General features: G+C 34.4%; 1 protein-coding gene across 1 annotated transcript in view; it reads left to right on the forward strand.

Annotated features, from left to right (window-relative positions):
• Positions 1-25,482, forward strand: part of SYCP2 (synaptonemal complex protein 2) — a 70,670-nt gene that overhangs the window by 41,360 nt on the left and 3,828 nt on the right. The window contains 19 exon segments of the mRNA XM_041733249.1: positions 101-537; positions 8,765-8,892; positions 9,682-9,718; positions 12,031-12,101; positions 12,188-12,245; positions 12,766-12,821; positions 13,254-13,311; positions 13,773-13,941; positions 16,340-16,377; positions 16,858-17,028; positions 18,444-18,627; positions 19,817-20,019; positions 21,959-21,981; positions 23,133-23,186; positions 23,188-23,230; positions 23,232-23,289; positions 24,184-24,276; positions 24,524-24,679; positions 25,196-25,317. Coding sequence (XP_041589183.1) covers positions 101-537; positions 8,765-8,892; positions 9,682-9,718; positions 12,031-12,101; positions 12,188-12,245; positions 12,766-12,821; positions 13,254-13,311; positions 13,773-13,941; positions 16,340-16,377; positions 16,858-17,028; positions 18,444-18,627; positions 19,817-20,019; positions 21,959-21,981; positions 23,133-23,186; positions 23,188-23,230; positions 23,232-23,289; positions 24,184-24,276; positions 24,524-24,679; positions 25,196-25,317 — 2,159 coding nt within the window.

The raw sequence follows: 25,482 nt of genomic DNA on the forward strand, positions 1-25,482 counted from the left end.
ATTTCCTGAAATGTCTAATAAATATCTTTGATTTTAACAAGTATATGTATTACTGGTTTATTAATTTAATAAGCATTGATTTTTTTTATTTTTCCACTAGGTATTATCAACCAAAAGCGTATGAAACAAAAGTCATCCTCGTCAATATCTGAGGATAATTCTGAAGAAACAGAAAAGGTGCAATATAAGAAAAAAACAACACAGCAAAACAAAATAGAGAAAGCAGAAGTGGGAGTTTGCAAAAGAGACACTCAACAACGACTAAATAATCTTAAACATTCAGAGCAGAAAAATACTGAAAACACCAAGCAAAGGGATTGGCATATTGAATCTGAAACTACTTTTAAATCGGTTCTCCTAAATAAGACAGTTGAAGAATCTCTGATCTATAGGAAGAAATACATACTGTCAAAAGATGTGAATACTGCCATTTGTGATAAAAGCCCTTCTCCTAGAAAAAATGTGAAAAGTCACAGAAAATCGGGGAAAAAAATAACATCCGAACTTAATTCCTGGGATTTGAGACAAAAAAAAATGGTGAGCTTTCAGTGTATTTGCTTTTTGTGTACCTATGATTCGCCTATCTGATAACATAAGGCAGTGAAAGAAGCTTGATGGATTGCTGCAGATTTAACATTTGTGAGACCTTGTTCTTTAAGTATCCACTCTGACAGTGCCTCCTGAACTCCCTGACCTCATCCTAGGTCTGCCCCCCACCACCACCACAGACCCAGTGCCCAGGGTGTAGGGCAGGCTTGCAAACTGGGGTAGCATGAATGCACCTGCAGCTCCTTGTATCCTCCTGATGGCTTCTTCTACTCTGCCCCGCAGATGCTTTGAGCATGTATAGAGAACTATCTGTGGCTCTCCTGTGCTTTCCTTTCTTTTAAGAAATGGTTATTTTTGTCTATTTTTTCCCTGTTTTAACCAATTAGAGCGTAAAGACTATGTTTTAGTCATCATTTGTTTTCCTGCATGGCCTACCTCAATTTTGAACATAGTAGCATCTGAAACCATTTCTTTGATTATTGCACTGGAGTTTGACAAGTTTTTTTCAAAGAAGAAGAAAAAATCTAGGTGGAGTACAGGAGACTATTTTCTACTGTCCTATTGCTCATCCCCACTGGAGCTCTTACCACCTCCTTCAGATGAATCATCTGTAGGACATCTCTAGGACAGCTTTAGCTAGTGTGCACTGTACTTTAGACTGAAAGTTTTCTTTTTGTAGCAGTTATCATAAATCCTTTATTTTGTCATTGCTATCAAGATGCAGATTAAGAAAACTTTTAAATTAGAATACATTCCACTGCCAGTAATAGAATCTGTTTTTCATTGTTCCTTAGAGGATCCAGGTATTATATAGGCATCTATTTTCATGTATCTTCAAGAGTGATATTAACACCTGGATAGCCAAATGTCTAGAGTTGATGTAAATGTTCGTCTTGATATACAGATTAAATACTTAATAGATAATTTGCAGTTATTGTTTATAATCAGACATTATTTCATTTGTCTTGACCAGCCTTATTATTTTGTCTCTAACCTGCAACTCACTTCCTGTGCCTTATTTGGCTACTTACTGTCTTCTTTAACCAAATACTTCTGGGTCATTTTTTTCTTGTCTCTTAGTATGCTATTCTTCCTTCTAGTCTTAGCTGCCATTTAGTTCTTCAGATGCAGGGGAAGTAGGTTCTTTTTGTCTGAATGGCGATCTGTTCTTCAATTTTTATTTTAAACTGCTTTCTTTGGAATTTAGAATTATTCCACAGAATTTCCCTGAGCTAGTCATTCATTTTTTCCTGGGAGTATGGAAACTGATCATCTCTTCTAAACTGTGCCCTGATTTTTTGAAATCCAACTTCCTGTTTCCAAAAGGACTCTTCAGTCTTTTATAGTGTGACACCCTGGGTTATTATTATGCAGGATTTCCTGGCACTGGCACTCATGATACTCTTCAAAGATAGTTATCTGATTCTGCTCCCTGTTCACTGGGTTAACCCAGAGAAACAACCTCTGCAGCTCAGCAGTACAGATTTCCCAAGTTGGTTCCTGTTACGCTGGAACTTCTTAACTCACACACTCACTATTTTAGAGGAGGTTCATTTTTGCTACATTTTTATCAAGCCAAAGTAATCTCCAGAGGAGACAGTAAGTAGTAACTTATGATCTATTACATATAAAAACATGAACTTAAAAATGATCAAAATAGGGCACCTGGGTGGCTCAGTCAGTTAAGCATCCTACTCTTGATTTCCACTCAGGTCATGATCTCAGTCAGGGTCATGAGATTGAACTCTGCATCAGGCTTTGTGCTGGATGTGGAGCCCGCTTGACGTTTTCTCTCTCTTTCCCTCTCACTTACTTGTTCTCTGGCTCTCTCACTTTAAAAAAAAAGATTAAAATAGTAAATGTTATTTTTCTATTATGTTTTACTATAATTTTAAAAAATGCCTGATTCCCATAAAAAAAAGATAAAACTAATGACTAGAGTCAGGAGAACGCATAATCTTTGGAGTATTGTAAGGAGTGTTCTCTTAGCCAAATTACCTAAAATTATGCAGATGATAATTCTTTATAGTCCTTCCATTATTATTAACTAAAGTCTATAGTTTAAATTAGAGTTCACTCTTTGCATTGTATACTATACATGTTTTGACAGGTATATAGCAACATGTATCTTCCATTACATTATCATACATAATAGTTTTACTGCTTTAAAATTCCCCTGTGCTCCTTACCACCTCACACTCCTGGCAATCACTGATTTTTTTACTGTCTCTGTAGTTATGCCTTTTCCAGAATATCATAGAGTTGGAACCGTATAGTACATAGTCCTTTCAGATTGGCTTCTTTTACTTAGCAATTGCGATGACTTTTCATGGCCTAATAGCTCATTTCTTTTTACCACTAAATAATATTCCATTATATGCATGTGCCAAGATTTGTTTACCTATTCACCTTTGAAAGAACATCTCGGTTGGTTCTGTGATTTGACAGTTATGAATAAAGCTTCTGTAAACATTCATTGTGCAGATTTTATGTGGACATAAGCTTCCAACTCATTTGGGGAAATACCAAGGAGCATGATTGCTGGATCATAGAGTATGTTTAGTTTTGTGAAAAACTGCCTGTTTTCTGGAAGTGGAAAAATGTGGCTATACCATTTTTGCATTCTGAGCAACAGATGAGAAGGTTCCTGTTGATCTACATCCTTGCCAATATTGAATGTTGTCATTGCCTTGGATTTTAGCTGTTCTTAGTGGTATCTTGTTTTAATTTACAGTTCCCTAGTGACATATGAATTTGAGCATCTTTTTATATTTTTATTTACCATCTGTATGTCGTCTTTGGTGAGTTGTTGATGCAGATCTTCTACTCTTTTTTATTGTCGAATATTAACAGTTCTTTCTATAATTTCGATAGAAGCATGGCATGCTTTATTTCACTTCATAGATAACTGCGTTTTTTTTTTTTATTAATTGAAGGTTTGTGGCAGCCCTGTATTGAGCAAGTATAGTGATGCCATTTTTCCAACAGCATTTGCTGACTTTATGTCTCTATCACATTTTGCTAATTTTCATAATATTTTAAAGTTTTTTATTATTATATTAGTTATGGTGATCTGTGGTCAGTGTTCTTTGATGTTACTATTATAGTTGTTTTGAGGCACCGTGACTGCACCCAGGTAAGATGGCAAACTTAATACATGGGTGTTTTCTGACTGCTCCACCAACTGGCCATTCCCCTGTCTCTGTCCTTCTCCTTAGGCCTCCCTATACCCTGAGACATAACAATACTGAGATTAGACCAGTTAATAATCCTACAGTGGCCTCTAAGTGTTCAAGTGAAAGGGAGAGTCCCATGTCTCTCATTTTAAGTCAGAAGCTAAAAATGATTAAGCTTTATGAGGAAATCATGGAAAAAGCTGAGATAAGCAAAAAGCTTGATCTCTTGTGAAACAGCTTTATTACTGATCTGGAGGAGGCTTGAGTGGCCTATATAGAAGCTCAAACTAGCCACAAAATTCTCTTAAGCCAAAACCTACTTAAGAGCAAAGCCCTAACTCTCTTCAGTTTTATGAAGGTTGAGGTAAAGAAGCTGTAGAAGAAAAGTCTAAAGCTAGCAGAGGTTCATAAAGTTTAAGGAAAGAAGCCATCTCCATAACATAAAAATGCAAGGTGAAGCAGCAAGTTACCCAGAAGATTTAGCTAAGATAATTAATGAAGGTGGCTAGACTAAACAGATTTTCAGTGTAGACAAGATAACCATATATTGGAAGAAGGTGCCATCTAGGACTTCCAGAGGTAGGGAGAAGTCAATGCCTGGCATCAGAGCCTCAGAGGACTCTCTTATTAGGAGCTAATGCAGCTGGTGACTGTAAGCTGGAACCAGTGTTCATTTACCATCCTGAAAATCCTAGGGCCCTTAAGAATTGTGCTAAATCTACTCTGCCTGAGATTTATAAATGGAACACACAGATGTGTGACAGCACATCTGTTTATAACATGGTTTGCTGAATATTTTAAACCCACTGTTGAGACCTGCTCAGAAAAAAAAAAAAAGATTCCTTTTAAAATATTACTTCTCACTGACAATGCACCTGATCATTCAAGAGCTTTGATGGAGATGTACAATGATTTCAGACCTGCTAACACAGCATCCACTCTGCAGCCCATGGATCAAAGAGTAATTTCTACTTTCATGTCTTACTATTTAAGAAATACATTTCATAAGGCTCTAGCTGCCATACATAGGGATTCCTCTGATGGATCTGGGCAAACTAAATTGAAAACCTCTGGAAAGGATTCACCATTCTAGATGCCATTAAGAACATTTGGGAAGGGGGTCCCCAGGTGACTCAGTCAGTTAAGCATCCAACTCTGATTTCCGCTCAGGTCATGATCTCTGAGGGTCATAAGGTTGAGCCCCGCATCAAGCTTCATGCTGGGCATGGAGCCTACTTAGGATTCTCTCTCTCCCTCCTTCTCTCAAAGAAAAGAATGTTTATGATTCCTGGAAAGAGGTCAAAATATCAACATTAGCAGGAATTTGGAAGAGTTAATTCCAGCCTTCATGGATGACTTTGATAGGTTCAAGACTTCAGTGGAGGAAGTAGCTACAGGTGTGGTGTAAACAGCAGGAGAACTAGAATTAGAAGTGGAGCCTGAAGATGGGACTAAATTCCTGGGATCTCATGATAAAACTTTAATGGATGAGGAGTTGCTTTTATGGATGAGCAAAAACCATGGTTTCTTGAGATGGAATCTACTCATGGTGGAAATGCTGTGAGGACTGACAACAAAGAATTTAGAATATTACATAAACTTAGTTGACAAAGCATAGGCAGAGTTTGAGAGGCTTGACTTCAGTTTTGAAGGAAGTTCTCATGTCGATAAAATACTATCAAATAACATTGCATGCTACACAGAAATCATTCATGAAAGGGACAATCAGTCATTCTGGCACATTTCATTGTCTTATTATAAGAAATTGCCACAGCCACCCCAGCCTTCAGTAACCACCACCCTGATCAGTAAGCAGCCATCAAGGTTGAGGCAAGACTCTCTACAAGCAAAAAGATTATAATCTGCTGAAAACTCAGATGATTAGCATTTTTTAGCATTAAAGTATTTTTAATTAACGTATGTACTTTGTTTTTCTTTTTTTTAATTTATTTTTGTTTATTTATGATAGACATAGAGAGAGAGAGGCAGAGACACAGGCAGAGGGAGAAGCAGGCTCCATGCCGGGAGCCCAACGTGGGACTCGATCCCGGGTCTCCAGGATCGTGCCCTGGGCCAAAGGCAGGCGCTAAACTGCTGAGCCACCCGGGGATCCCCATGTACTTTGTTTTTCAAGACATAATTCTATTGTGCATTTACTAGACTACAGTATAGAGTAAGCATAACTTTTATATGCACTGGGAAACCCAAGTTCATTTAACTCACTTTAATGCCTTATTTGCTTTATCACTGTGCTATAGAACCAATGTGGTGTGCCTGTACAGGTCATTTATCAGATATGTGTTTTACGAATATTTTCTTTCTATGGAGCATCTTTTTATCTTCCAAACAGTGTCTTTCACAGAAGTTTTTATTGTTAATGAAGTTCTACTTACCAATTTTGTCTTTCATGGATTGTGCTTTTGGTGTTATACGTAAAAAGGCATTGCCAAACTTAAAGTCACCTAGATTTTCTCCTCTGTTATCTTCTAGGAGTTTTACTGCATTTTACTTTTAGACTTATAATCTCTTTTGAGTTAATTTTTGTGCAGGGTTTAAAATTTGTGTCTAAAAAAAACAAAAATAAAATAAAATAAAATAAAATTTGTGTCTAAATTTGTTTGTTGATTTTTTTTTAAATATGTGGATGTCCAGTTATTCCATCATCATTTGTTGAAAAGACTCCTTTCTCCATTACATTGCCTTTGCTCCTTTGCTAAAGATCAGGTGACTGTATTTATGAAGGCTTATTTCTGGGCTTCCTGTTTACTTTCTGTTTTATTGTATTATTTGTCCATTTCACGAATACCACCCTATATTGATTATTGTATCTTTTTAGTAAATCTTAATGTAAGGTAGTGTCAATCTTCAAACTGTGTTTCTCAATATTGTATTGGCTATTCTGGGTCTCTTGCTTCTCCATGTACACTGTAGAATCATTTTTATTTATTGATATCCATAAAATAACTTGCTGGGACTTGATTGTAATTACATTGAATCTGTAGATCTAGTTGGGAAGAACTGACATCTTGACAATATTGAGCTTCCTATCCATGAACATGGAATTTCCTTCCATTTATTTAGTCTCTGATTTTCTTCATTAGTCATGTATAGATCTTGTACATGTTTTGTTAGATTTATACCTAAGTATTTCCTTTTGTGGAGTACTAATGCAAATGAAATGTAATTTTAAACTTGTTCATTACTAGATTATAAGAAAGCAATCAACTTTTGTATAGTAACCTTATATCCTTCAGCAGTGCTATCACAATTGTTTTTTAGTTCCAGGAGTATTTTTGTTGATTTTTTGAGATTTTTTTCTACATAGACAATGATGTCGTGTAGACAGTTTTATTTCTGTCTAAAACTGTCATCAAAAACCCTTTTATTTCTTCCCATTCTGTATACCATTTATTTCTTCTCTTGTCTTACTGCATTCCTAGAAATTCTGGTTTGATGATGAATAGGAGTGGTGAGAGTAGGCATCTTACCCTTGTTTCTGATCTTGGTGGGAAAACATGTAATTTCTTTCCATTAAGTATGATATTAGCTGTAATTTTGTTTTTTGGAAGATGTTCATTTTTTAAAAAATATTTATTTATTTATTTACTTACTTATTTACAAGAGACACAGAGAGAGAGGCAGAGACATAGGCAGAGGGAGAGGCAGACTCCCTGCAGGGAGCCCCATGAGGAACTCGATCCCAGGACTGGGATCTCAACCTGAGCCAAAGGCAGATGCTCAACCACTGAGCCACCCAGGCATCCCTGTAAGATTTTCTTTTATCAAGCTGAAGACATTCATCTGTCTTCCTAGTTTTCTAAGAATTGTTATCATGAAGGGGTATTGGGTTTTGTTACATGCTTTTCATGTATCTATATTGATACAATTATGTGATTTTTCTTTAGCCTATTGGTATGATGCATTGTTAATTGATTTTCAAATGTTGAATCAGACTTGCATATCTTGAATAAATACCATTTAGTTATGGTATATAGTCCTTTTTTATACATCATTGAATAAAATTTGCTAATGTCTTGTTGATTTTTGTATCTGTTCATGAGAGATACTGGTCTGTAATTTTCTTGTAATATCTTTGATTTTGGTGGAAAGATGACACTAGCTTCATTGAGTTAGGAAGTATTCCCTCTGCTTTGGTCTTCTGGACAATTGTAGAAAATTGATATAATTCTTCCTTAAGTATTTGGTAGAACTTACCAGTAAACCCATCTGGAGCCTGGTGCTTTCTGTTTTAGAAGGTATTAATTATGGATTCAATTTCTCTAATAGATGTAGGCCTATTTAGGTGATCCATTTCTCCTTATATGAGTTTTGGCAGATTTTGCCTTTTCAGGAATTGGCCCATTTGATTTTGGTTATCAAATTTGTGGGCATTGAATTGTTCATATTCCTTTATCAGCCTTTTAATGTCCATAAGAGTGACAGCCTCTGTTTCATTTCTGATAGTAGTAATTTCTGTCTTTTCTCTCTCTCTCTCTCTCTCTTTTTTTTTTACCTTAGCTAACCTGGTTAAAGATGTATTGATTTTAATGATCTTTTCAAAGACCCAGCTTTTATTTTTTTTTTAATTTTTTTATTTATTTATGATAGTCACAGAGAGAGAGAGAGGCAGAGACACAGGCAGAGGGAGAAGCAGGCTCCATGCACCGGGAGCCTGACGTAGGATTCGATCCCGGGTCTCCAGGATCGCGCCCTGGGCCAAAGGCAGGCGCCAAACCGCTGCGCCACCCAGGGATCCCCAAAGACCCAGCTTTTAGTTGCTTTCAGTTTTTAATATGATTTATTTTTCCATGGATAGAAACTTTTATTTTGATCTCTGCAGAGCACTCTGCACCATTCTGTATGTTAGGTCTTATCCTGTGTTGTTTAATGTCTAACAAAGCCCAGACTTAGTAAATAATTTCTTACCTACTTTATGGTTCTTTTTAGTTATATAGAGAACCAGATTTTTCTTAAATGTTCCTTTATTTCCTTTGAAAGTTAACTGGTAGAGTCTTCAAGTAATTTCTAAATTGTTTCAGAGAGAAAAGTCAAAAGAGAAAGGATTTACCGATGCAGCAGAATCCTTGATAAACCAAATTAGTAAGAGATACAAAACGAAGGATAACATACAGTCTACAAGAAAATTCAAGGAGTCTTTGATTGACAGGTATGTTCTTAAATTTTCAACATAAGTATTTTTCTGACAGGTACAGCTAAATTATTTTACAATTTTAAGAAGGTAAGTTTTGAACATCTTCAAATAATACAACTTTCCAGTAGAGAATACCTAGTTACTTATTTACTTTTATAAATAGTAGCTGTTTAAATTATTTAGGAAGGGAACTAAATTTGAAATTAGCCATTGAAGTATGTGATTAATTTTATAAAGTATCAAAAATACCGTATTGATACAGCATACCATTTCATAAATAAATCTTTAGGATATAGACATTTTAGGATTTTTTTATTGAGCCTAGTGATGAGTAAAACTAAATATATTTAAATATATTGCTTAATGAAATGTGAAATTTAAATTAGCTGAAGTGAGTTACTTTTATATAGAAAATACATATTTTTTTTGTTTGCAGTCTTTCTGAAGGTTAGTTCTTACTGCAAAATGTTTCTTTACAGATTGATTGGTGATTAATTCATATTTAAATTAATTCTGGCCTTATAAGACACAAAACAATTATTCTCTTAGCAGAACCATTCATTTCCAATTGCTTGGCACTTCCTACTGCATGAATGATGCAGCTTATTATTAACAGTTAGTGTTGCTATTTACCAGGAGTAAAGTTACACAAATATCAGGCTAGTGTTGTTACATTTCATTTATTTATAGCATATTGAATGTAAACTTAGTGACCCAAATGTTTTACCTTATATATAGTGGCTTTTATGAAGAACATTCTGATATTGAATTGTTTTTTTAATTTTAACAAAACCTTTCTTATAGTGGTTTTTCAAGCAAATGTGATCTACAGCTCAGCAAGGTAGGTTTCGTTTATTTAATTATACCAAATGTATAGTCACACTATATATTTGACTGTAAACATAAGATAGAATCGCAATACAGGATGGAACTAATGTTTTCAGCATGTTGATAAATGGATTAAGCAACCAACAAGTTTAGTGGCAAGTACTCAAAGTAGTCCTCTTTCTGTTCTACTTTTCAAAAAAAATAAAAAGCTTTATTTCTATATGTGAGTGAGATCTTTTCATTTTTTGGTACCTGATTCAAAAAATGTTTATCTTCATTTTTTTTCCTGGTAATCCCATCTCTTCTAACAATAAGATCCTTCTTAAGTCTCTTTTTTTGTAATTTTTGAAAAATTACTATTTATTCAGACTTAAACAATAAGATCCTTCTTAAGTCTCTTTTTTTGTAATTTTTGAAAAATTACTATTTATTCAGACTTAAAATATCAATTCTCTTTGATTTATTCCTCATAATTACTTTCTATCTATTTAGTTTCAAGTTTTGAGGTTCACTTTCTGTATATTACTCTTAAATCTCCCTTCTTCTGCCCATGTGACTCCTTTTTCCTAATTAGAGTTCTAATTTATAATCCTTGGATTATTGCAGAAGCTTTTATGTAATTCTTTTTGCCTCGAGTATTTCTCTTGCCAATCTGTCCTTCTATTCAGGACCAGCTTTTTTTCTTTAAAGCACAGAGCTTCAGTCATGTCATTCTGTTGTTCAGATTTCTTCTTTGGTCCCTTTTGCTTACTAAGTGATGACTCAGGCTGGCTTCCTAGTCCCTTTGAAAGTCTGTTTTTATTTCCTAGTATTAGCTCCCTACGCATGTCTTCTTTAGCTGAAGCAGAAGAACTTGAGATTCCCTGAAGTGTCTTTCCTAAGTGTTTATCCTCTTTTTTCTTCTACTCTTTGGAAAAAACTTTGAACTGGGTCAGTGTACTCTTACACTCTTTTCTGGTCCTCAAAACTTGATTCCTCCTTGCCAGTCTCACTTCAATCTGCCACCTTTTTGAAAACTTCCACGGTGTCCTGACTCAAAATCCAAATGGGCAAGAATTCTGAATCTATGCCCTGATTTCTTTGCTTTTTGTTTTTGTTTTGTTTAAAGATTTTATTTTATTTATTATATATAGAGAGAGCACAAGCAGGGAGAATGGCAGAGGGAGCGGTAGCCCAACAAGCGGCTTGATCCTAGGACTCTGGGATCATGACCTGAACCCAGGGCAGATACTCAACCAACTGAGCCACTCACGAGTCCCCAACACCAATTTCTTTGTACCATTTCTTGATATTTTACTCACTCTTGCAGTTTTTTTTTTCTCTCCTGTGTCTTCTGTTAGACTCTGTTTAGAATCATCTTTGTACCCTCTATAACACTTTTGCTCCCTTTTATATCCTTTTTAATATTTTGGCTTATTTTTTGTTTCTTCTGTAATACCTAGCACATGCTAGCATGCAGTAGATGAATTGAACAGATGTATGTAAACACTGGTAAAAATCATACTGGAAAGGATAAGATAAGTGACAGAAGAGTAATATATTGAGGGATAAACTTTTTGAAATAATACAAATAATTATATGTAAAATAGTCAAAGTACATAATACAATTAAATATGAATAACTAAAATGAATAGTTTTAATATTTCCAACTTATTAAATAGACTTCAGAGTATTTCTTTCAATAATTGTTTAATGATATTAATAGTGATTTTACATAAACCTTAGTCGTTCCCAAAGTTTTTCTATCTAAGACTTTAAAGCAAATGAGTCTGGGAAGAAAAGCATGCTTGTTTTGTGATTCTAAAATCACTAAGGTTCAGCTTGTAGGATACCTGTGTAGAGTAATGCCAGTGCATTTTAAAGATATAAGGATATTATATTTTATATATAATTTACAGTACTTTCAAATTATGTTCTTCATAAAGTCTTTAAAATTTTTAAGTGTAAATATTTAATACTTTTATACAGTTTACATTAAGAAAATAGTTACAGATGTAAAACATGAGTAGGAACAAGTAGAAAATAAATGAAAATATGGGGATCCCTGGGTGACTCAGCGATTTAGTGCCTGTCTTCCGCCCAGGGCGTGATCCTGGAGTCCTGGGATCGAGTCCCACATCGGGCTCCCTGCATGGAGCCTGCTTCTCCCTCTGCCTGTGTCTCTGTCTGTCTGTCTCTCTCTTTCTCTCTCGGTCTCTCATGAATAAATAAATAAAAATCTAAAAAACTAAAAAAATATATGAAAATAATAATTGCATATGTTTTTTGTTTGCCAAGTATACTAATGTACAAGTTTGAAAGTTATACAGACTTTTTTGTGTTTAGGAAAAGGTTCAGAAAAAAAGTTACAGACAACTGAAGACTACTTTTGTTAATGTTACTTCTGAATGCCAATTGTGAGTAATTTTTCATAGATCTTAGTTTTCTTGATATTTGAAAATTTATTATATATTGGAGTTAATATTTCTCTTTATTTTTACAGGAATGATGTTTATAATTTTAACTTGAATGGAGCTGATGAGCCTATTATAAAACTTGGAGTAAGCTAGAAATCAGTGGTTTTTTATTTAATTATTCAGCATTTATTCTGTATTTAACATAGAGTTATTACAGTGTATGTTTTTTGGTTTCCGTTCTCTTGTAGATATGCTTTAAAATATTTTTAAATGTTTCAAAGTTTATTTGGCACCAACTTAGGTACATTTGGTTTCCTTTCAAATCCTTTGGACTAAAGTAGTGAAAAATGAGTAATTGAGGCATGGGGATACTGACACTACTACATCAAGAAAATCCCTTTCCTTCTCGATATGAGAAATTTAAAAACATTTACTCTAGTTTTTCTCTTGCCAACCCATCATTCTATTCAGTACCAGCTTTTTTTTAAAGTATATTTTATAATAGTGGCTTTCTTCTTAAATATAAAAATATTTTAGTTAATTTTATTGATGCATCTTATGAAAGGAAGTAATAGACACTAGATTTTATATGTTTATTTTTAAAATTTTTGTTTACCTCAATTCAACACTAAGAAAAATGTTTTAATGTTTATTCACAATATAGATCCAGGAATTTCAAGCTACAGCTACAGAAGCCTGTGTGGATAATTCAATAAAATTGTAGGTGTTTTTATTAGAATTAGATGAATCAAATTAAAATAAACTTGCTCTTTTTTTTCAATATTTCCTCCCAGTTTGTTTGAGAGTTTTTAACAAATGAGAAGAATGAATAAAAATGCTACTGGCCTGATTACCCCATTATATTTCTAATATTTCAGCCTTTGTTTCTAAAAATAAATTTGCAAATTCCATGCTCTTTTATATTAGTTGTGTCTCTTAGATGATAAAGTTGAAAGGACTTAGTCCTTTCATCTGACCTTGTTATTTTCATAATTAACTGATGTCAGAGAGCATAAGCAACTTGGCCAGAATTACATAGTGAATTTAGTAAAAGAGTAAGGCTGAAGACCCAGGTCTAACTGTCCAGTGTATGTTACCTTAAGAGAACAAATAATTACAGTTAATTAAAATTAATGCATATTTTTGTTTAAGGATAGGTTTAAGGAATCATGATGAACTTGAAACTTCTCTCAAAACAAAAGATAAAAAAGTGAGTTATGATATCAATATGTCTATTAAAAACAGTATTTTTAAAAAAATAATTTTCCAATGTGAAAGATGATCACAGATCTAAAAAACAAAATTATTTGGACTTTTTTTTCTTCTGTGAGATTATCCATGGGCCCCCTATGACTTTGTCATGGTCTCTGAGCTCTTTGTGATCATCTAATAATAGAAGATATATGACAGTTTTAGTTATTTTCTTTGATGACATTAACTTATGTCTCTGTGGGAGTAGGCAGTTTTAAAACAACAAAATATGAATTTCAGTCCCTGGTCTGGATTTCTGAGTGACTTTCTAGATATGTTTTCGTTAATGCTAGGTAGATTAGTATGCCAAAAAATTAAGTTTTTCTGTTGCCTGGGGTTGTTTTTTGGCTTAATTTACCTTGCATAGTATATAATGAGACATGTTTCTTCATCTATTACAAGGATTTTTTTTTTTTATAGACTGTAACAGACCCTAAAAACAAAAATCTCTTTAGTGATACTGACACTGAATACGTATGTGATGACAGCAAAACTGATGTTAGCTGGCTAAAGGAACCAAAATCAAAACCACAGCTAATAGACTATAGCAGAAATAAAAATGTGAAGAAACATAAAAGTGGGAAACCAAGTAAGAAATCACTTTTTAGAGAAATATTGCAACTGATTTTACCATTTAAACTACATGAAATGCTTTGTTGGTTGATAAGTATATTTGTACATGTAGTTAGTGTTTATAACTACATAGCCTTATGAATAGAAAAAGAAGAGCAAATACACCACACTACAGATGTTTTGTTTTTTTCATTTTATTATTTTTAGTAATATAGTTATAGATAAATTTATTTTTTACTGAGATCTTAAGAGACACAAAATATGATTTTCCTATTCTTTGGTTCATGCATACTCTAATTGCTGGTCTTCTAATGGCCTACTGTTACTCACTTATTTAGCAATTACTGTGAATGATGAATTATTAAGCACTCATGAAACCAGTACTCTAAGCAAAAATCAAATCTTGGACATCTATTTCCTGTCGCACCCAACACATGATTTTTAGTAATTCACATAGAATTCATATAAAGATATATTGTAAGTAAAACAATTTTCTTGGAGAAATATTTTTGCCTATATCTTCCACAGAATGTCTTCTCAACATATGGCTTCTACTTCATCTAGTGACTCTCTTAAAATAATTGAACAAGAGTTTGAGGTATAGGTTTTTGGCTAGACATACTGGCCATTTTCCTAGATGGTTTATAAAACACAAAGATTTTATATATTCCTTTTTTAAAAGACAACATAACTCTGAACTTTTAAATTGATATGTATTTTAAGGGAATCAGCTTTTATGTCAGGATAAAAATAACCAGTAGTAACCTTTGTGCATATGTTGGGGGGAGTTGGGTGATGGCTTAAACAGAAGTAAAAATAGAAATGTGGAAATGAAGTTTGGCATGTGTTCATAAATGAGGCTGAATCTTGAAATAGATGAAGAAGAGAAGTAGCAGGATTATCATCTATAAAAGAGGCAGAAGTCTGAAAGAGCATCATGTGCTAGTGCAGGGAGTGCAGTACTGGGGTAGTTGGAGCACAGATCAGACTTGTGGGAAGATGCTGAAAGATGTACTGCATCTGGTCACGTTCCTGGGCTTTGAAGCAGTGTTTTATAAGCCAAGGAGAAACATGATACGAATCACATGCTCTCAGGGAGTTTACAGTCATTTGTAACATAGGGTAGATGATCAGAAATCTTGAGGAGACCATTCAAGATTAGAATACTGTCATCAGTAAATACTGCAAAAACTAAACTACTGAGTCAGGGCATCTGGGTGACTCAGTCAGTTAAGTGCCTGCCTTTGGTTTAGGTCCTGATCCTGGAGTCCTGGGATTAAGCTCTGTTTTGGGCTCCCCGCTGAGCAGGGAGCTTGCTTCTTGCTCTCCCTCTGTCCCTCCCCCTTGCTCAGCTCACTCTGTCTCATGCTTTCTGTTTCTCTCTCTCAAATAAATCTTAAAAAAAAATAAAATAAAATTGATCTTCTGAGTGAATTGTTTAAATGGCTGAATGATCACAAGACAATATGTAGGATCTGGGTTATTGCTAGGATTAGAAGACCTTTTTCCCAGAACTTCCTTGCTTCCTTGGCTTGGGTAATCCCATTTCTTAGGCTTCAGAGAATATTTAGAAAGTTATTTGTTCTTGAAAGGCAAAAAAGGGATAGAAACTAAAGCTTCTCTCAGTAATATAGATGAATCTTAGAAACAATGGTGAAAAATAAAGCAAATCATAGAATATTACATATGAATGAGATGATACTCTCTTCAAAGTTCATTGTATTGTTTTGGAATACTTATCTGGGAGGTAAAACTTTCTTTTTTAAGATCAAGTGAATGAGAAATAATTCAGGATAATGAAGATATTCCCTTTTGGCAGAGGGGATATTGAGCATCATACAGAGTACACATAAATAGATACATCATTATTCATAATTCAGCTCTTAAATTGAATGGTAGATTCATATAAAAGTGTTTGACTTTATAGATTATGTTATGTATTCTCCTGCATGTTTAAAAAGTTTTAGGATGTAAAGAAGGTGAAAGGAAATTGGCAATTTGTATCCTACCAAGCACTATAAAATTATCAGTGTCAATTTAGCCTCAAATCATCTTGAGATTTAAATTATTGAATGAGTTTAAAGATGTATTTATTCTTGGTGTTATGATTTTAACTTTTTTTTTAAGATTTTATTTATTTATTCATGAGAGACACAGAGAGAGAGAGAGAGAGAGAGAGAGAGAGAGAGAGAGAGAGAGGCAGAGACACAGGCAGGGGGAGAAGCAGGCTCCATGCAGGGAGCCTGACATGGGACTCAATCCCGGGTCTCCAGGATCAGGCCCTGGGCGGAAGGCGGCACTAAACTGCTGAGCCACCCGGGCTGCCCATAATTTTAACTTCTATGCAAAAATATTCTAAAAAACTTTAATGCCAGTTCTTATCTATTTGAAAATTTTATTTTCTTGAATTGCAGGACCATCTTTGGAAAGGGGACAACCAAAATCTAAAATGGTAAAGCCAAGAAGTTTGTGTTCAAACACCCCTTTAAAATTATTTTTCTTCTGTCATGTAAAAAAATTCATTTTTCATCTCATAATTTTATCCTTATGGTTACTTGTTTTTCCATAATTATTCTAGCCTTTGCATGCATCCTCCTACCTTTCCCTTTTTGGATCATGTTGGCCTGTTTTCTTCTGTAGTTCTAGGAACTTTTGATATCTCTGCTTCTCTTTTTTTTCCTGTTTTTTACATGCGTTAAGTAATATATACCAGGCCTCTCAGACCTTTAATGACAGGGATAGAAAAAGGTGATAGAGAAGATATAAGGACAGAAAGATAAAATCCAGTCTTTGAAAAATATTAATCAGGAATCTTTTTATTTCTACAAATATTTTATGTATATCTTGTCATAGTGCCAATTTTATAGCAAATAGTTTGTATTTCTTATATCTCAAATGTTGATCTAATAATTTAGAAATTTTTCTCCTAAAGACACCCAACAAAAACATCACCAAAAAGGTAGAGGAGACAGTTCCAGATGGGAGAATCAGACTTCCACGAAGAGCGACAAAAACCAAAAAAAATTATAAAGATCTCTCAAATTCAGAATCAGAGAATGAACAAGAATTTTCACTTTCGTTTAAAGAGAAATTGCTAGTAAAGGTAAATAGATACAATTCAGACTAAAAATTTCTGAAAAGCCTGTGAGAATATTAAATATAGAATGTATTTTTTGCAAAAATGTCATATTTGTCACAATTTAAGGTTTAACATTCTGCCAGAGAAACTTTATCGGTTAAAAGTTGATCTTTAGACAATGCGGCAAAATGTGTGATAAATTGGCATTAGTGTTACAAAACAGATGTTTGGCTCTAGGAAAATGATAACCTGAATATCATATCTTTGAATTAGAAAAATTCCTTTTTTTTTTTCAAAATCATACTCCAAAAAAGTGCAGACTGTTGGGAAGCTGTGAATCTTTCTCTTGAATGGACCTGAGATTCTTCCCATATATTGCCCACCTGTGTCCATCCCTGGCTTCTCTCTGGGAATATTACAGATGTATTCTCTAGCCATCTGTGCTAGAAAGATTTCTTTTTTAACAAAGTAAAAAGCAAAACAATAACACAAAAAACCCAGTGCTTACAATATGCCAGGTGCTATGCTAAGTACTTTAACTTCTTAAAATCTCTTAAGTACCATAGGTGACTCGTATTATTATTGACATCTCATTTTACAAATGAGAAATTGAGGCTCAAAGAGATAAAGGAACTTGCCCAAGGTCACACAGGTAGGAGGTTTTGGTAAAACAAAGGTTTGAACCCAGAGAGTCTGGCACTAAAGGTAGGTCTCTGGCCATTACTCTGTTCTGATTTCACATCATTAAGCTTCCATCTTCCCTTGTTTCTAACCTTGTTAACCTTTACTTGGAAGACTTTAAGGACTTTATAACTTATCTCCGGATTTTCTATCACTTCTTAATTTACTATGCACATAGCCAGCTGAGTCTTCCCAAGCCACCTTTCCTCTTATCTAACTTCAAAGAAAAACCCTGAAAATCTCCATATAGTGAAATAGTGTATCAGAATACCTTTGCAAGCTCATTTCTTCTCTTCCCTGGTAAAACAAACAGAATAACCCATGACTCCCAAACAGAACCTGTGACGTGCTTGCTTCGGCAGCACACGTACAAACAAGACCCTTGCTTCTCCACTCCCTGTGCTGGTAGGGGTCTCTCGTGGCCTTAGTATATCCCTCACCACGTCCTTTAACAGCTCCCAAGCATGACAAGTACCATGCAATCCAGGAACTTTTTCTGGTTTTTCTAAACTGGATATAATCTTCTTACAGCATTTTGTTTGTATTTCTTATAATATTATAATCCATGTACTGTATTTTTCTGTGGATTTGTCATATGCCTTCTAGTATATTAGAAAATCCTCCGCTACTTGTATTGAGCCCCCTGTTGTGCCTGTAAATAGTAGAAGATATTTACTATTACAGCATAATTTGTTTTATATGTTCAAGTATAAATTCTTTGCTCTTAAGTATAATTTGAAAGTTATCAATACATTTAGGAGGAGAATATCCATTCCAGAAGCAAAACCATGAAGCTTCCAAAGAAACAACAGAACACCGTCTCTGCCGAAAAACAAAAGGATATACCATCATCTCTACCAAAAGATGCTATAAGAGATAATAGCCTTGGCTTATCTCCTATATCTTTATGTGGGAGCCCATCCTCTATAGAAGTAATGAGATGTCAGTATCATTTTTTTCTTATAAAATATTCAATAAATTTCTGTTATAACTATAATTCTGTGAAAATACAGTTTGAAGATTAACAAATATGCCCTTCAAAATTATGGGTACTCAAAACTTCATTTTTTGAACTAGTAAATGTTAGTAACGTGGTCTTTGCAAAGTAGACAACAGTGTCCCTATGACAGGTCTTTAATGGTAGGGAGTTAAAGACCAAATGCTTCAATATGGAAAGTATTTAATGTATATTTACAAATTATAATGTGAAAACTGAATAAACTTTTAGGTTCTTAATCCCCAGATATATTTAATAACATGAAAATAATGATGAGCATTTCTACTTCTTTTTTTATACATTTCATTGACTAAAGTCCCCAAGAAATATCATGGCCATTCTGTGGACCCATAGTGGATTATCTTTTGTGATTTGAGGTTTTGCTTTTATTTAAAAATAACTGACAAAAATTCATATTCTTTGGAGTACTGGTGTATACACAGATATACATCACACACTTTTCTAGTTTGGAAACTATAAGTTTGTACTTTTTTTTAGTTCCTTTTAAGGATATTTTAAAGCATTTCCAAGTATCCATCTTTTCGGTTAAAATTCAGTTAAATAAGTTAACATATACTTTCTCCAAAGTAGCTGATTCATTCTTTTCTAGAATATTTTCATAGAGCATAGACCATTGTCATCTCAGATAACCACATACTAACAGACAGATGCATATGCCCTGATTTGATCTGAAAACTGAGAATCATTTACACTAAGGCTTATTTTGGCCATAAATTTCCTTGTCTATATATGAAGGATTTAAATAAGATGATTTCCCAAGCTATCTCCAACCAGAAAATTCTTTATCTTTACTATGTGACAGTATTGGCTAAGATGTCAAAATACTCAAGATTAGGTTGATCATTACAGAGCAGCTCATACTATAGATAATTTTGTTTGAACTTTTGAAATTTCTTGTAATTACATTTTTAAATGAGCCATAATATTTTTCAGAGTCTTACAAATTAAATATAGTTTGGTCTTGATTTATTGAACATTTATCTTTTTAAGTATAGATAATATTTGAGGATTTGATTAATCATTATATTCTTAGAATATAATTGTACTATTTCTGAAGTGGACACCAGTGACAATACCTGCCATCTGTTTTTTGTGTTCTGTGAGGCAATACAGGTACAGAGAAAATAAGAGAAAGGGATTTTACTCAAGATTTTGATGGTGTGACAAAATCCCTATCACCTTCTCTGAAAACCTCATCACCTGAATCCTTAAACAGTAAATATGAAGTTGGAGGTCCAATAAAGTCACCTACAAACAGTGACAAAAAATTATGTGTAAGAGAAAGTTGCTCACTAATTCCACAGTCCTTCTTGTTGGTAAGAATATACATGATTTTTTTTTCCTTTTTCAGATATACCAGAAGAGGGTAAATTATTTGCCTTTAAACTTAATCAAATATATATTGCTTATCCACTTAATATAGAGTTCTGGGGTTTGGTCTGTGGGAGAAGAATAACCTACTGAGATGTAAAAAGCCTCTGAAACTTCTAGACTAGTAAGTAGCTGTACAGGAGTAAGAATGTGGTGTTGTGGGAAGTATTGAGTGCTGTTAGCACTATTGCAATAGGAATGATCACTTCTACAGAGGCACTGCTTACTTGTCTGTACATCCAAACCACATAGTTCATGAATGAATACTAAAATGAACAAATTTTATGGTACCTGAAAAATTATTTATTCTTACTCTTTTGTATATTATCAAATGTACTATTTCTTCTTATATGTAGGTATGTTCTGAAGGGTTGTAAAAAGACATTAAAGATAGGAATCAATTATGGTCAAAGTGAGGGAGGGTAGCTAAAACTGTTATGCCTACAAGGAATAGTATAAGTTGTGGATACTTTGGTACCAGTTCATAAACCCCATACCACCTCCACTTCCCTTTTTTTTTGGCTTGGGTTATATAGATGTATTAATTTGGATGATCTTAAAGAAGTAATGTTACAGAACTGACTACCAGGATCATATAGTTCACTATAACTGGGCATAGCAGAAAGAGTTTTGAGTCAGAATTGGATTTAAATCCTGACTCCACTATTTGCTAACTATGTAACATTTTATAAATTAATGAATCCCTCTGCACCTTAGTTTTCTCATCTGCACAGTGGGGCTGTGAAAAATTAGTCTGATTGTGTAAGCATTAATATCTGATACCTGGCAAATACCCAAATATATTATTCTCTTGATACGTGCTAACCTCTGTATACAGAAATGGAATCAATGAGAGTTCAGTCCACCTAAAAACATCTGATAAAACCAAACTTCTGTCCTAGCACTTTGAACCGAATGTTTTTATTCCTACAGGATTTTATTCCCTTTATTCTGTTTAACCAGTAGTTTTTAGAGAGCATATTTTCCTAACAAAATCTCTCATGAAAGCACCAATGTGCCAAACAGATAAAAATGGACTACACTATTTAAAGCAGAAAGGAGGTCTGCACCCTAACCTACTCAGCCTGTCTCCCTAATAACCCCCAAAGCACCTTTGCAAGATTCTCAGTTTCTAGAGACCATAGTTTGAACACCAGTTTCCCACTGGATCATAATCCCACTGTCCTTTGTCAGAATTGCTCTACCATCCTTGGTTTCCCTGAATCCTTTATCCTTTCAGTATCCTATCTTGCAAATCTCAAAACCTAGAAAATCTCCTACCTACTTTATGTACCTACTTTATGTTATTAGTCTAGTTGGAGTTTTAATTGTTATATACTTATTGGCTGTTTCCCATTTACTGTTGACTCTTAGATATCAGAAATTTGCTATAGTCTCCAACACTGCTATGTGATGGTGTCCATTTCTCTACAGTTTTAACTGTATGTTACTATATGGTTCTCTTTGTGTCAATTTGATGAGTATAGTAACTTTAATGTGCATTTTATTGATTAACAGCATTAGTATTCATGTTTTTTGGCTAGTTTGTGATAATTGCATCATTGGCTTTTTCTTATTAATTTGTAGTTCTTAAAATATTCTAGATATTAATTCTGTATTGTTTATGTACAATGCAAACATTCTTTTTCCAGTATGTATCTTTTCATTTAAATAAAAAACTTCCATAGGACAAAAAATGGTATCATGAAATTTACCAGTCTTTGTGTTCAAGAAATCCCTCAGCTACTGTCCTATTCCTTTCTGGTAAAAATTCAACCTTTAGCTTTTCAATCTTTCTAGGCTTTCTCTTTGCCATGTGTATAGTGAATTAGTGCATGAGGTCCTCTCCGGTCTCCATCGTTTGCAATGATCATTTGGGCACAGCCCAGACAACTAGGGGGCCAGCTGTAAGGCGGGCTTTCTCTGTGTGCTGAGGCCACTTCACTTTTATCAGTGGAGCCTGATGCTACCAGGGTACTTCACCACTCCACACTTGTCTTGTACATGCTCTTGACCCTCTACTCATCCACATAAATTTTGGAGTTTGTCTAAGGGAAGAATTTCCATTTCCCAATATTGATACTGAGCTTTTTCATCCATATATTTTTCTCTCTACATTTTGGTATTATTTACAACAAAATTATGCCAAATCTTCCACAAAGAAAATTAGATTAGTTCCTACATTTTATGGATTTTCTTTTTACTGTATTAAAAAAAACTATATTTTCTGGATTTTTAATTTTTTGCTTTTGTATAGAAACATTGTTGATTTTTATATCTCCAACTACCTTGACTCATTCTGTCATAATTCCCTGCCATAGGTCCTCTTGGATTTTGGATATAGGCAGTTACTCATGATAGTTTTTGTATTTTCCATTCCAGTCCTTATACTTAAGTTTTTTATTGTTAAGATGACAGTGACCTCGGGGGCAGTGTTAACTAGATACTGTACCAGCAGGCATGCTTATTTGTAGTTTCTGGTGGATACTTTTATCAAATTAACGTTTTAGTTGTCTAAGGACCTTTTTCCATTAAATTGTGAATGGGTGACAAATTTTAGCAGCAAATGAAATATTCTCTCAAAACATTAGTTTTGGGGGCTCATTGGTTGAGTCTCTGCCTTTGGCTTAAGTCATGATCCTAGCTAGGGTCCTGGGATCGAGTCCCACATAAAGGGAGACTGCTTCCCCCTCTGCCTGTGTCTTTGCTCTCTCTGTGTGTTTCTCATGAATAAATAAAATCTTTAAAAAAAAAACACACACACATATGTTTTGGTTTCTTTTTTTATTTTAAAGTTTTTTATGTATTTATTCATGAGAGACACAGAAAGGGAGAGGCAGAGACATAGGCAGAGGGAGAAGCAGGCTCCCTCTTGGGAGCCTGATGTGGGCCTGGATCCCTGGACTGGGATCACACCCTGAGTTGAAGGCAGATGTGCTCAACCGCTGAGCCACCCAGGCATCCCAAGTTTTGGTTTCATACTGTGTTTTTGGCTTTAAGTGATTTTCTAATTTCCTTTGGGTTTGCATATGTCTTGTTCATTCATACTCCCAATTAGTAATACTGTTATGAATAGAAAAAATATAAATTCTGTGGTGTTTACATAAGAAACACAATTGGAACAGCTACTCAGATGTAAGTACTTATAGTTCAGAAAAAACAGTTGATGGAAATTGAACTTGCAAACAATGAAAATCTTGGACAAAGCATTAGAGGCTAAAAGGGTAGTACAACTAACCAACTTAAACTAAGATAGTCCTTATAAGAATCAGATTACTAGGCTCTAGTAATAATATTTTAATATTTGTTAACTGTTGTTAATTGAAAATCTGATGTTTAAAGTGCAGGATGTTGTGATCATGGAAGAAAGTTGACATTTTTTAAATGAGAAGTTGTAAGTCTTAAATAGATACAGCTGCTGAACCACTGACTTACATAGTTCTAAGGGACTTTCTGGTTTCCTGAATACATAGAAATTTGGTTGAGCTTTGTGCCACTATAGTAGTCCATCAGTCCATCATCAAAAATATTGTAATATCCTGTAAGACACAGAACAGTAAGGCAAAATTTTACAGCTTAGGGAAGGCTAGGATTTAACCTCCACCTTAGTAGATAGGTTGCTGTTCCTTCGCTGCTTGGTCTGTATCTATTGACCCACCTAATAAGTAAAGGGAGGAACCTGGGGCAGGCATGCATTTTTATGGAATAGGAAAATGATTCCTTTGACTGGAATGGAGAAACCTGTATACTGAAGCAGGAAAACACCAAGTTAGATGAAAAAGATGTGGCTGAAATGGAGATTGAAAGAAGAGTTTAGATTTCTATTTTGTATGGCTTCCTGTTTCCCGACCCAAATCAAAATCCTAATGAGGAAGGATTGAAAAGCGGGAGTAGTTGAAAAAGCCAGCTGAAAACTATTGCTATCATATAGGATTGAGGTGAATATAAGAATGTCATGTTAGAGATGCAGGGAAGGGATATAAACAAAACCATCTGATAAAGGAAAGGACAGCATTTGCAGGTCACTTGCTTTACAGTTTGAGAAAGATGGTCAAAGGTGAAGCCAAGACTGTTAACAGAATTTGTTTCCAATTTCTAATATCTATTTTAGGGAAATCGTTCTACATCTCCAGTATCCATGTCTAGTGAAGGAAGAGAGCAAATATGGTGTGACATGCCTTGTGACTCTACTCATGTGTCAGGTTTGTAGTCACAGAACTGCTTTAAAAACCATATTACAGAAATACTACTGTGAAATGTTATCTAAAGGAATTATATTTTAAGTCCTACCATGTATTCAACTTAATGTCAAGCTGAAAATAAACTAGATAGAACTTAATGCGCAGTTGCCTAAATACAAATAAATAACTGAAAGCCTTTAATAAAAGCAAGAAAATTATTAGGTATTTTTAATCAAGATTGTAGCACTATTTTTTAACTGTTCTTAAGACTCCATACAGCATATTAGTTGCAAACGAATGTACGTGGAAGATAATCTAAGTAGTGCTGATGAAGTAGAATTGGAAAAGGAGGAGGAAGGGAGAGTATGCTTGATTCCCAAAAAACGATCTAAAAATGAAGATAGCGTTCATCACGCTTACGAAGGTAGGTAGATCAAATGCCTGTGTCAAAATGCAATTATGGTGGAAGGTGACTTCTTAGATCTTGAATGACCCACAAAAAAATCTCCTTTGTAAAGAGAACTCCAGAGAAGTCTAATAAGGATGCTGCTGTATCACAAAGTTCACTTTATGTGAAGAATATGGTAGTAAGGATCTGTTTGCATTCCTAAATCTCCTTTAAGATTTTATTATTACCACGTATAAGCTTTCCTAGAATATGAATTTACTGATCAGTCACTAAATATTTGGTTATTAGCATGGAAATAGTTAAAAAATGAACAGTCCAGAAACTTCCATCTTGATATTGCCATTGCCAAAATGACTTTTTAGAAATCAAAATATTTTTAAATTGAAAAATAGGAGGGTATACCTTTAATATCGTAATTCTTAGATCACACATAGAATCTGAAAATAAGATTTGTTCTCAGCTTCATGACCAGTAAGGGTAAATTTGTATTAATACATATTTTAACTTTACCCGATTGTCTTCATTTTTTAGTGTCTGGAAGTATATCTCCATTGTCAACAAATGACTTTTCTATCCATGGGGAAAGCTGGGAAAATGAGCTCTCAGAGGTGATGTGCGAGAGCCTCAACGCAGAATTTAGGAGGAAATTTCATGTGAGTTACCATTCTTTAAATTATGATTTATACCTGGGAGGCCTGGGTGGTTCAGTGGTTGAGCATCTGCCTTCAGCTCAGGGTTTGATCCTCGGGTCCTGGGATTGAGTTCTGCTCCCCTGCAGGGAGCCTGCTTCTCCCTCTGCCTGTGTCTCTGCCTCTCTC

The sequence above is a fragment of the Vulpes lagopus genome, chromosome 18, assembly GCF_018345385.1.
Source record: "Vulpes lagopus strain Blue_001 chromosome 18, ASM1834538v1, whole genome shotgun sequence".
NCBI classification, from domain to species: domain Eukaryota; kingdom Metazoa; phylum Chordata; class Mammalia; order Carnivora; family Canidae; genus Vulpes; species Vulpes lagopus.